General features: G+C 39.6%; 1 protein-coding gene across 2 annotated transcripts in view; it reads left to right on the top strand.

Annotated features, from left to right (window-relative positions):
- mrps9 (mitochondrial ribosomal protein S9) overlaps positions 1-12,913 on the top strand; it is a 179,251-nt gene that overhangs the window by 163,421 nt on the left and 2,917 nt on the right. For both annotated transcript variants that reach the window (XM_078402588.1, XM_078402589.1), the window contains exons 7-9: positions 97-172; positions 8,747-8,915; positions 11,336-11,444. In XM_078402588.1, the coding sequence (XP_078258714.1) occupies positions 97-172; positions 8,747-8,915; positions 11,336-11,444 (354 nt within the window). The remainder of the gene's footprint in view (positions 1-96; positions 173-8,746; positions 8,916-11,335; positions 11,445-12,913) is intronic.

Genomic DNA, 12,913 nt, shown 5'->3' with positions numbered 1-12,913 from the left:
TATTCACAATATTCACATATAGAAAAATGTAACAACAAACCTGAGCAAGATTGGTTTCAGATCTCAGAGTTACTTCATTTTATTCCCTACATGTAGAAACTTAGTTGGAAGCAGATGGTTGACAAAGGAAGAACTGGCGGAGATGTTGGTTGAACAAATTTCTGATCATGATGTAAGTAACAATATTTTACATGTTGCCAGCATTAAGCAGAATTTTTTTGAACTAAAGATTTTATAAGGTTGGCACTCGAGCTTGCAATAAGTGCAAATTTTGTAAGTGTAATAGGGTGTTAACTTGCAAACCAGTATCAATTATGTTTTAGGTGAGGAGTTTAAGTAAAGTAAATGGAATGTATCCACTTTAGACAACCTGGGAGGATTTCTAACCATCTCGTGTAGACAAATTTACAGAATTTATGTGCATGCCTTGAGCTTTCTGTTATGCCTAATCGCTAACAGCTGATGAAGCAATCCATAGCATTTCAAATGTTTACTTGGAACGTTTAAGGACTTGTATGCCTACTATAATCTAATTCACAAAGGTTTAATGAGGCTATTTAGTTCCTTTTTTAAAGTCTGCATTTTAGAGCAATATAACTAATAAAGTGAGTTTCTGCATTGTTACATAAAACCACAATACTCTTACTTTGCAGTGAACTTTACTGGAAGATTTGCTTGAACTTTTGTTAGAATCAGACCTTGAAATAACACTTTTGCCTCCAGCTAAAAACTAAAAATATTCAAAGCTTCAGATTCCAAAGTGTAGTCAAGGATGGAGTTTGAGTAGTTAAAACAAAACAAAATTATCCTCATTGAACCCGTCCATAATTGACAACTTCACAACAGAATAGCCAAACTTTTGCATAATTTCTCTCAAATACTAAGAAATATTGTGCATGTATAAAATGTGGTGACTTGGCACATTAATCTTCTCGGGAACTCTATCTGTGTGAAAGTGCCAACTTTTAATGATTGATCCTGGTTAATTTTCTTAGTGGATGATGCCAAAAATTCACTCGGAACAATTCACAGTACACTGTTGATTTAATTAAATTATTCAGATTTCTCTTTTTTTAATCTGTTTTTATAAAGAAGCTATCAAAAGATTATTTAGATTCACTTTAAAACTTGATGTAAACGAAGCTCACAATCTGTTGCTTTTTCCTTTTAAGTTTGAGGTGGAGCCACGTTTGGTTGAAATTGTTCTTCCTTACTGTATTCCACACTATTTTCATAAGCTTTTTAGTTTTTTGACACCTATAGTAATTAATCCATCTAAATCACTGCTTCCTCATCTGGCCTTATGGTGAATTACATAGATATTTTATTCCTCCAATATCTACTGATAAAATTCAGCAGATCCCCTTTTGTGTTGATCAACACCAGTACTCGTTTCAGGTCCTTCATGCTGAACAAGATGTTCATGACTTAAACTGTCACTTCCTTGCTTTCAGGCAGTAAATACATCACATAATACAGTGTTGAAGAAAAGGCATATCTTGTCTGTAATGAGTTACCTGTCAGGACGGTACTTTAGATGACAATATTTCAGCCAGAACCTGCGTTTTCAATCACAATTAATGCCTTTGCTTGAAAATATCTGCAAATGGACACTTGGTAAAATCAACTCTGATAAAATCCATGGTTAAATAATCTACTCGCACCTGATTTTCAAGTTAATTCAGAAAGAATTTACATTGCTGGGTAAGTATTTTCACCAAAGACAACATATCCCAAAAATATGCACTATCTTTGTGCGTGGAGAAAAGAAGAATTAGGAGAAAATTACTAGAGTGTGGAAGCAAGAAGTATGATCAGCCTTGGATGGAGCTGAGCTATTATTTATGATATGATCAGGATAAGAATTATGACTTCAAATTAAATTTGGAGTGCTGCTAAACATAGAATTACTAACACATCACAGGGATGTAACTTTGGGGACAGGTATACTTTAGTGCAGGGGCCTCGAAACTTTTCAGCATGAGGGCCACATTATATATTTGGCACATTTTTGCGGGCCGTAGGAAAAAATAAAGAAATGTCAGTTTTATAAATGTAATGAACTCAAAAAAGAACTTAAGTAAAACAAATGGAAGAAATTCAAGCCATCTGGAGTACATGGTAGCTTCTGGCGTACACTAGTAACACATGCAACAGGTACGTTCTTACCTTGAAAAATCTGCCAAAATGGTCAATTTTTGTGCTGTAAAAAATGGGGAAGAAGCTGGAGGATCCAGCGGAGGAAGAGGAACCGGGAGAAGGGCTGCAAAGCCCACGGATGTTAGAAGCAGCTGGGAAGACGTTTGGCCAGCCGGCGGGAGAAGGGGAAATGTGGCTGGGAACGGAGGCAGGAGAGCAAGGCCGAGAAGCAGAGGGCTGCCGACTGGGGGGGGGGGGAGAAGAAGAAGTAGAAGAAGAGGAGGAGGAGGAACGGACGGGGTTGAGTGAGCTGGGAGAGGAGCAGCGGGAAGAACCCGAGCCAAGGGGCCTGGCGGGTCTGCAGGGGCAGAATCAGCGAGCCCTGGAGGTCGTTGACACTCCGGGGCCTGAGAGCGAGGGGCCTAGGGAGCCGTGCTCGATGGAAGAGGAGGAGGAGCGGAGTGTCGAGCCCGAAGAGAAGGAGGAGGAGGAGGAAAGGACAGGGTTGAGTGAGCTGGGAGAGGAGCAACGGGAAGAACCCGAGCCAAGGGGCCTGGAGGGTCTGCAGGGGCAGAAGCAGCGAGCGCTGGAGGTCGGCGACCGGCCTTGGACGTGGAGGCGGTGAAAGAGGAGGAGGAGCGGAGTGTCGAGCCCGGTGGGGGAAGAGGAAGAGGAGCCGGGGAGAGGCCGATCAGCAGCAGAGGCCGAGCAGCAGCAAGGGCTGGGCTGGGCACTGGGAGCCGAGGCGGACCAGGCCACGGCTCAGCTCGGTGGCCCCAGCCTCGAGGTGTTGAGCACGGGCCAAGTGGAAACACAGCCCGGCGGCAGAAAGGCTGAGCGGGAAGAAGGACTGGAGGGCCAGCAGGAACGGCAAGGGGCCGAAGAGCCGCTGGAAGCGAGGCACGGAGCAGGAGCGCAGGAATGGGGAAAGGTGTCGGGACACTCGGTGCCGGAGACCCGCTGATGGAAAAAGACGGGGGAAGCCGAGTTGCAGCACGGAACGTGTTCAGATCTCTTGGCGGGCCGGATAAAATCTCTTGGGGGGGGGGGGGGGGGGCGGATGTGGCCTGCGGGCCATAGTTTGGAGATCCCTGCTTTATTGTGTGACATATGATGTAGATGTAGAACAATTCAGTCTAAAGAAAACTAAAGTCGTTTCACAGAGACCTGATAAATAAGCCGTTGACAAGAAGTAAAAATCTGAAGAAAGGTTCTGATTGGAAACGTCACTTGTCCGTGTTCTCAAGAGATACTGCCTGACCCTCCCGAGTTACCCCAGCACTTTGTGTCATTTTTAGCACAAATCCAAAAATGTGTTGAGAAATCTAGAATACCAGTTAGTTTGGGTTTTAAACAAGAATAAGGAAAGAAGTGTAATGGTTTGGTGGCAGTGATTCAAATATATAGGAATGGAATGTTTCAATAACCTGGGATGAAATAAAGAGTAGAAGGAAAAGAAAGAGAAAGTTGCAAGTGGATGTAGCAGCATTTGTGGGAGTGCAAGTCTGGGATCTTAAAATTCAGTGCACCGTAGTCAAATGTGTAAAAAAAGGCAAGTAGGCTTAGCTGAATTCTGCTCAAGTTTGCACCTGTGGAAGTGGAGGACAGCAAAGTGTTTGGAGATGCAAAGGTTAACAAAATTACAAACGATGAATTTAGAAGAGTGATCATTGATTCCAAATCAAACTGAATAAGCCACAACTAAAGCAAGTAGTTAGTGTAGAGTTAATACAAAGTTTCAGACTTTTTGACAGATTCTTTATTTAAAATGTTGTTACTCATGTAGGGTAAAATAATGGTTAGAAATTATACTTATGAGAAGAACCCTAAACTCATACTTGTATGCAGACTGATGCTTTCACGCATCCTTCAACTTACATTAAAAGAGATTATTGGCACAGCCATGCACAAAAGGTATTGACTTTCATTTATGTGTGGTATCATTTAAAATAGTGTAATAACTTAAATTCAAGTAAAGACTTATTCAAAAAAATCATTAGGTTAAACTGCTGTCATCACCGATTTTTGGATGATATACTTATTTTCCTTTGGATAAATCAAATTGTGCTTAGTTTATAAGTTTAAGATAAGTTTAAGATAAATTATTAATTGATTGCAATGTGTTTATTTCATGAATGGTGCATTTCCAACTTGTCTCATCAAAACTTAGAGGAACTAAATGGAACTGATGGAGGAACTGAAGGAAATCCACATTAGGCAGGAAATGGTTTTGGGTAGACTGATGGGACTGAAGGCTGATAAATCCCCAGGGCCTGATGGTCTGCATCCCAGAGTACTTAAGGAGGTGGCTCTAGAAATAGTGGAAGCATTAGAGATCATTTTTCAATGTTCTATAGATTCAGGATCAGTTCCTGTGGATTGGAGGATAGCAAATGTTATCCCACTTTTTAAGAAAGGAGGGAGAGAGAAAACGGGTAATTATAGACCAGTTAGTCTGACATCAGTGGTGGGGAAGATGCTGGAGTCAATTATAAAAGACGAAATTGCTGAGCATTTGGATAGCAGTAACGGGATCATTCCGAGTCAGCATGGATTTACGAAGGGGAAATCATGCTTGACAAATCTACTGGAATTTTTTGAGGATGTAACTAGGAAAATTGACAAGGTACGTGAAGAGGAAAAAAATAGTCAAGGCAAATGTGGGTCCCTTGAAGACAGAAGCAGGGGAATTTATTATGGGGAACAAAGAAATGGCAGACGAGTTAAACCGTTACTTTGGATCTGTCTTCACTGAGGAAGATACACACAATCTCCCAAATGTTCTAGGGGCCGGAGAACCTAGGGTGATGGAGGAACTGAAGGAAATCCACATTAGGCAGGAAATGGTTTTGGGTAGACTGATGGGACTGAAGGCTGATAAATCCCCAGGGCCTGATGGTCTGCATCCCAGAGTACTTAAGGAGGTGGCTCTAGAAACAGTGGAAGCATTGGAGATCATTTTTCAATGTTCTATAGATTCAGGATCAGTTCCTGTGGATTGGAGGATAGCAAATGTTATCCCACTTTTTAAGAAAGGAGGGAGAGAGAAAACGGGTAATTATAGACCAGTTAGTCTGACATCAGTGGTGGGGAAGATGCTGGAGTCAATTATAAAAGACGAAATTGCTGAGCATTTGGATAGCAGTAACGGGATCATTCCGAGACAGCATGGATTTACGAAGGGGAAATCATGCTTGACAAATCTACTGGAATTTTTTGAGGATGTAACTAGGAAAATTGACAAGGTACGTGAAGAGGAAAAAAATAGTCAAGGCAAATGTGGGTCCCTTGAAGACAGAAGCAGGGGAATTTATTATGGGGAACAAAGAAATGGCAGACGAGTTAAACCGTTACTTTGGATCTGTCTTCACTGAGGAAGATACACACAATCTCCCAAATGTTCTAGGGGCCGGAGAACCTAGGGTGATGGAGGAACTGAAGGAAATCCACATTAGGCAGGAAATGGTTTTGGGTAGACTGATGGGACTGAAGGCTGATAAATCCCCAGGGCCTGATGGTCTGCATCCCAGAGTACTTAAGGAGGTGGCTCTAGAAATAGTGGAAGCATTGGAGATCATTTTTCAATGTTCTATAGATTCAGGATCAGTTCCTGTGGATTGGAGGATAGCAAATGTTATCCCACTTTTTAAGAAAGGAGGGAGAGAGAAAACGGGTAATTATAGACCAGTTAGTCTGACATCAGTGGTGGGGAAGATGCTGGAGTCAATTATAAAAGACGAAATTGCTGAGCATTTGGATAGCAGTAACGGGATCATTCCAAGTCAGCATGGATTTACGAAGGGGAAATCATGCTCGACAAATCTACTGGAATTTTTTGAGGATGTAACTAGGAAAATTGACAAGGGAGAGTCAGTGGATGTGGTGTACCTCGACTTTCAGAAAGCCTTCGACAAGGTCCCACATAGGAGATTAGTGGGCAAAATTAGGGCACATGGTTTTGGGGGTAGGGTACTGACATGGATAGAAAATTGATTGACAGAAAGCAAAGAGTGGGGATAAATGGGTCCCTTTCGGAATGGCAGGCAGTGACCAGTGGGGTACCGCAAGGTTCGGTGCTGGGACCCCAGCTATTTACGATATACATTAATGACTTAGACGAAGGGATTAAAAGGACCATTAGCAAATTTGCAGATGATACTAAGTTGGGGGGTAGTGTGAATTGTGAGGAAGATGCAATAAGGCTGCAGGGTGACTTGGACAGGTTGTGTGAGTGGGCGGATACATGGCAGATGCAGTTTAATGTAGATAAGTGTGAGGTTATTCACTTTGGAAGTAAGAATAGAAAGGCAGATTATTATCTGAATGGTGTCAAGTTAGGAGGAGGGGGAGTTCAACGAGATCTGGGTGTCCTAGTGCATCAGTCAATGAAAGGAAGCATGCAGGTTCAGCAGGCAGTGAAGAAAGCCAATGGAATGTTGGCCTTCGTAACAAGAGGAGTTGAGTATAGGAGCAAAGAGGTCCTTCTACAGTTGTACCGGGCCCTGGTGAGACCGCACCTGGAGTACTGTGTGCAGTTTTGGTCTCCAAATTTGAGGAAGGATATTCTTGCTATGGAGGGCGTGCAGCGTAGGTTCACTAGGTTAATTCCCGGAATGGCGGGACTGTCGTATGTTGAAAGGCTGGAGCGATTGGGCTTGTATACACTGGAATTTAGAAGGATGAGGGGGGATCTTATTGAAACATATAAGATAATTAGGGGATTGGACACATTAGAGGCAGATAACATGTTCCCAATGTTGGGGGAGTCCAGAACAAGGGGCCACAGTTTGAGAATAAGGGGTAGGCCATTTAGAACGGAGATGAGGAAGAACTTTTTCAGTCAGAGGGTGGTGAAGGTGTGGAATTCTCTGCCTCAGAAGGCAGTGGAGGCCAGTTCGTTGGATGCTTTCAAGAGAGCTGGATAGAGCTCTTAAGGATAGCGGAGTGAGGGGGTATGGGGAGAAGGCAGGAACGGGGTACTGATTGAGAGTGATCAGCTATGATCGCATTGAATGGCGGTGCTGGCTCGAAGGGCTGAATGGCCTACTCCTGCACCTATTGTCTATTTTCTATTGTCTATTGTCTAAAGGCAAAGGGTCTTCAAAAATTCTGATTCCATTCAGGTTTTATCTGAGACAAATCAAACCTAGAATCTGAAGACAGCTTTTTGTGAAATAATAATCTGGTTTAATGTGAAGATTTCACTGTAGTGAAAGAGTAACATTTGTCAATACTTGAATGGAATGTTTACACACAGTTCTCGACCCAAAACATCACCTATTCCTTCTCTCCAGAAATGCTGCCTGGCCCGCTGAGTTACTTCAGCTTTTTGTGTTGATCTACAGGATACATGTATACTGGTTAATCAAGCATGTAAAAAATGCGACATAAATAGAACTGTGGCCTGTAATTAGATTAATTCCATTTTTACACTTGATATACAAAAAGTTTAATAAAGAACTAAGCACAGTCTTTTTCATTCCTTTGCTGTCACATTACAACCATTCAGGGGTTTGCACGTGGATTGTTGACCTCGACAAACTGGCCGCTTTTAAAAAAATAAAGAAATGTTTACTGCTGTGTAGTTGATTATATGCTTTGCATGTGTTTGTGTTCCTTCTTTCTGTTGCGTAGCTATAGACACAGAATTTATTAGATTGTAAAATTGCCAATATTTTAATTATTGATGAATGACTGAATGTTAAAGCTTAATTTGTATTTCTTACAAAGGGCTTACCTGACCAAATTACATTCATTATACTTTACCTCTCTTACTTTAAAATATAACTATATAACAGGGAAAGCAAATAAATATTGTGAATTGGTTTAATAGGATGACATGGACTTTGTGGACCAAAGGGTCTGTTTCCATGCAGTTCTTTCAATCAATTATATAAAATATATCAATAATTTGGTTGTAACAGCTGATCTTGCACCTCTTTTTAGCAATTGGTGAATTTTCCATTGGTGAATTTGAACATGTAGAATATCTTTAGATTTGTCCACAGACTGAACTATTCTTGGAAGGACTTGCTTAAGTAGTGGAAACATTTTTACTCTGAGAATGGCCCATAAGACATTTTAAATGCAGTGCACAATGCAGTAAGAATCCCAATTCTATTACTATCCCTCTAATTGTTGAAGTCCAGGGATCCATTACATTCCTATCGTGGGTTGTTGATGTACAATAGCTAGTGCCAAACGATCAATTTTTATTTACTTCCCACGCAATTTAAGTCTATCTGCAAAGACGAGATTTTCAACTCACAATGGAAGGAGATGTTTTTCAACTACAAAATAGTTTCTATTCCAACCATGGTAGGTAATCAAAGCTTGCCTAGTGAATGCTTCATTATTCCCTTACTGGAGAATGGGTTCAATCAGATATTAATGCAAATTGTTCAATCATTCATTTACAATCATTCTCCCAAACCAAGCAGAATCTATTCACAACCCACATCCAATTTTAAAATTACTGGGACTAACTTATGACATGTTAAGTGCTGAACTGTGCAGAAGATAATGTGTTTAATTGTCAAATGTCCAGTTTAATAAATATCTGACTTCCATTAAGTAACATTAGTCTTTCCTTTTATGCTTTAAACAGTACATGCACTTTCTTCAGTTACTGGAGCGTATGTTGATCTTACCGTATTGCAGTATTAAGGAAGAATATGTGTTGACATTTCGTAGAAAGATGGAGGATCAGTCCAAAAAACAGAAAGTTGAACCTTTACAGCTTGATGAGAACGGAGTAACTTTCTGCAAAGGAGAAGGTAAAACAAATTCTAACATGAAATTCGTACTATTTAGCTGGTTATGGTTTTGTGTTCAAAATCTTTTTACTAGCATGATGCTGCATGTTTAATTAATAGCTGTTTCCTTGGAACATGATTAAGTCCAATCTTTTTCTTTAACTTGTTCACAGTAGAGATCTTTTTTTTTCTGTTCACAGAAAATCGTCGTTTGGGGCAATATTTTATAAATTCTTTATTCTTTAGATCATTGTGTAATGAGTTTCCAACTTGATGCTGCAATTTTTTTTTGTTAAAATCATTATTTAGGTGTAAATGCCATTCTAGTGTTCTCAATTGCTGGCACCTTACCAGAAAAACTACTTTTCAATCAAACTATGGATCATGTTCTTCAGCTAAGCAGAAACCAGCTTTGAAATGTGTGTAACTTATATTGTTACATACTTAAGGAATGTGAAATGTTCTGGTTAACAGACGGCACCTAATGAAAGAATGATTGTGTGAGAAAGGAATTGGCTGAATTCCAGCTATTTATATGACATGCCTCATCTCAAATATAGAGTTTGCTATGTTACATATTCCAGTTATACATATGGTTCACAGATTCTGGACATCTCAGTAATGTAAATTAAATCATAATGTCTAAAATCTCACAACCTTGCAATGTGATGAAAACTGCATAAATGATAACTGAGGTTATTGGTTTCAGGTCACAGCTGCATCACCATGAGCACAACATGCTGATATGTACAACATGTACAATGTAAATCACTGCAGTGGGTTTTATCTTTGAAGTACACTGGGTGTCACACTCGGAAGCCAATTTAGCGATAGCTTTAACCATGAAGGTACATGTTACCCTGCTCCCTATGCTCGGGGATAATATCTTTTGTTTAATGAAGACACATTATGTAACTATGATAGGTGTAAACCGTACTCTCTCTTCCTTCACAAACTTTTGGTTTAATATGGTTGATTAGTTTAGTTTATTAGTGTCATGTATATCAAGGTACAATGAAAAGCTTTTTGCTGCATGCTATCCAGTCAAATTAAAGACTCTACATGATTACAATCAAGCCGTCAACAGTGTACAGGTAAAGGGTACAACATTAAGTGCAAGATAAAGTCAGATTAAAGATTGTTCAAAGGTCTCCAATAAGGTAGATGTGAGGTTAGTTAGTGAGAGGACTGTTCAGTTACCTGGGAAGAAACTGTCCATGTATCTGGAGGTATGTGTTTTCAAACTTCTGTACCTGCCTGATGGGAGAGGGAGTGACGGGGGGTAAGACTAGTCCTTGATTTTACTAGTAGCCGTGCCGAGGCCGTGTGAAATGTAGATGGAGTCAGTGGGAGTGAGGTTGCCTTTCTCTTCTCCATTCTCTTCCAATGCCTTTCCAATTTCATCCAACTGTCTGGCCTTGGGTCTGCACGCCCCAAATTCAATTATTACTGTCCCAGACAAATGTGCAGAGTAGCTGCAATAGTTCCCGCTCCTTCGCTCACACATACTTTTGTTGTCCTATAGGAATCTATTTTTGAACCTGTCTTAATCTTGGTGGCATCATCTGAAAACACAGCATCACCTTCCACATGTACGCCAGCGCCACATAACTCTATCTCTTTATTGCCTCTCTTATTCCTCCAACATCAGCTTATCCAAACTGCATTAGCAGATGATGGCAAAGTTTCCCCAACTGAATATTGTAAAAACTAAAGCAATTGATTGCCAATGCCAGCCTTATATTTGGCAGCTCTCTGAGGTTGGACTAGAATCCTCACAATCTTAATATCCTGTTTGAATTTAAGACGTACTACCGCCAGTACTTTTCTCCATTAGATCTCATTTGGCCACATCCATAACAGTTTCCCAGCTCTAAACCTGCCCCATCGTATCTACTGCTAAAACTCTCATTCAGGCTTCATATTATCACCAGACCTGACCCGTAGCAGAAATTGTTGTTAAAAAACAGCAAAAATAGTCATATTAGTGAAACCTGAATAGTAACTTTCAATTAAATCATAGTGCCTTTTAAAATTTAGATTGCATATTTATATACTGTTTTCAGATAATCTTGAGGCCCCTAAATCTTTATGCCTTTTCAGAAAATTTAAGCAGATGCATGTCACTTAGTTCAGCCACTTAGGTTTACTTTTATGTTTATTATTATCACTTGTAATGATACAGGGTGCAGAATATAGTTCTCAGCAATGTAACGCAATAGTTTCAGAGGCAAAGTCCAATGTTCACAATGAGATGGAGATGAATCTGACTACACCCTAGTTGTTCAGAAGCTAGATAACCAAGGAGAAGAAGCTGTTCCCAAGTCTGGTGATTACTTTGTAGCTGCTTCAGTAGCATCTCTAGAACAAAGAAGTTTTAATTTTTAAAACAAAAGAATATTGGTCGAATTCTTAATAATTATTATTATTCTTAACACTAGGTCAAAGAAAAACAGCAAAAGCATCAGTCACAATTCGAGATCAAGGAAATGGCAAAATAACAGTGAATGGGCTGGATTATTTGCTGTACTTTCCATCACTTCAGGAAAGGTAATCATGACCTATTGATTTGAAATGGAATGGTGCAAATGCTTCCTCTGGCAAAGCTTCAAAGTTCAGAAAACATGTTTCAGAATTGTGTATTCTTTATAATGGATAAGATTGAGAAATTAAATTTGAACATTTTTTAAAGCATATGTTTTAGAACCAGAGAGATACAGCACGGAAACAATAGGCTCTTGACCTATTGAGTTCACACTGACAATCAACCACCTATTTTTTGGTTCACCATTCATCAATCTCAAGTTTTTTGTTCTAATATTCCCATCAACTCCCCACAGGTTCTCCCACTCATCTGCACACGAGGAACAATTTACAATGGCCAATTAACCCACCAACCCACAGGTCTTTGTGAAGTGGGAAGAAACCAGAGCACTTGGAAGAAACTCATATGTTCACATGGAGAATACCACACAGACTATGCCAGATCAAGACGTTATTCACAAGACAATGCACCAACCAAGTTCCCACTTATGATGCTCCAAGAGACCACTTGCTCTCTGTACATCTGATCTGCAAGTCACTGACATTGTAAAAATTGCCTTCCTCTGGTATCTCCAATGCAAAATTGCGAATTGAATTAAAAACTGCCAGTGAAGAAATATTCAGCAAACTACCAATTTAACCAAAGAAGGCAACCAGAGAAATAACATTTATATCATTATAACGTAGAATTATATAATTATAATGATATAGTTATAATTAGAATAATTTTGAATCCTTGGCCACCACAGTGCTGAGGATCATTAACAAAAATAAGGCTTAAAACATAAAAATTACATTGTTAGGTAAAAAAAGGATTTCCCAGTAAATTTACATTCTTCCCTTTTGATGTGTGGGAAGTCCTTACAATAGTCTATTTCTCTGGAGGTTTGTTGTTTTGTAGAAGCTGCTGCGTTGGAAAGCTCATCTGAAAAGCAAGCCAAAGTCCTGAACTTATCATCTCCAAACTATAGTCAAGAGTGTTTTATTGTCATATGTCCCTGAGAGAACAATGAAATTCTTACTTGCACCAGTATGCATATGCAGTAACTGTGCTCTCCATCTCAGAGCGTAGATGAAGGCCTTAATCAAATTAACACAATTTTTTTGTTGATCATACATTAAGATGTAATTTTTGTCCTTGATGATGTTACATCTAGCCAGGCTGGCCATTCACATTGTGCCATTTCTTGCATACTGCTGATTATTTTTCATTTTCTGGAAGTGTCTAACAGCTAACATGGATCTTTGAAGGATTCCTACTGACAGAATAATGATATAGTCAGGTAATCTTTTGTTTTTTTAATTAAACCTAAAGTATTTGACCAACAAAGATTTATGTATGTAACCAGAATATCAAGGAAGCAAGTTTATTTCTCTGACTTCTTTAAGATGATGGAAAAAACAATATATCTCAATTTCAGAAGATCATTTTCTTATTGTTCCTTTAGTATTGCCATTAATCTTTCAAACATGAA

The sequence above is a fragment of the Rhinoraja longicauda genome, chromosome 7 (assembly GCF_053455715.1).
Source record: "Rhinoraja longicauda isolate Sanriku21f chromosome 7, sRhiLon1.1, whole genome shotgun sequence".
NCBI lineage: Eukaryota > Metazoa > Chordata > Chondrichthyes > Rajiformes > Arhynchobatidae > Rhinoraja > Rhinoraja longicauda.
This window is presented reverse-complemented; position numbering and strand designations above follow the sequence as displayed.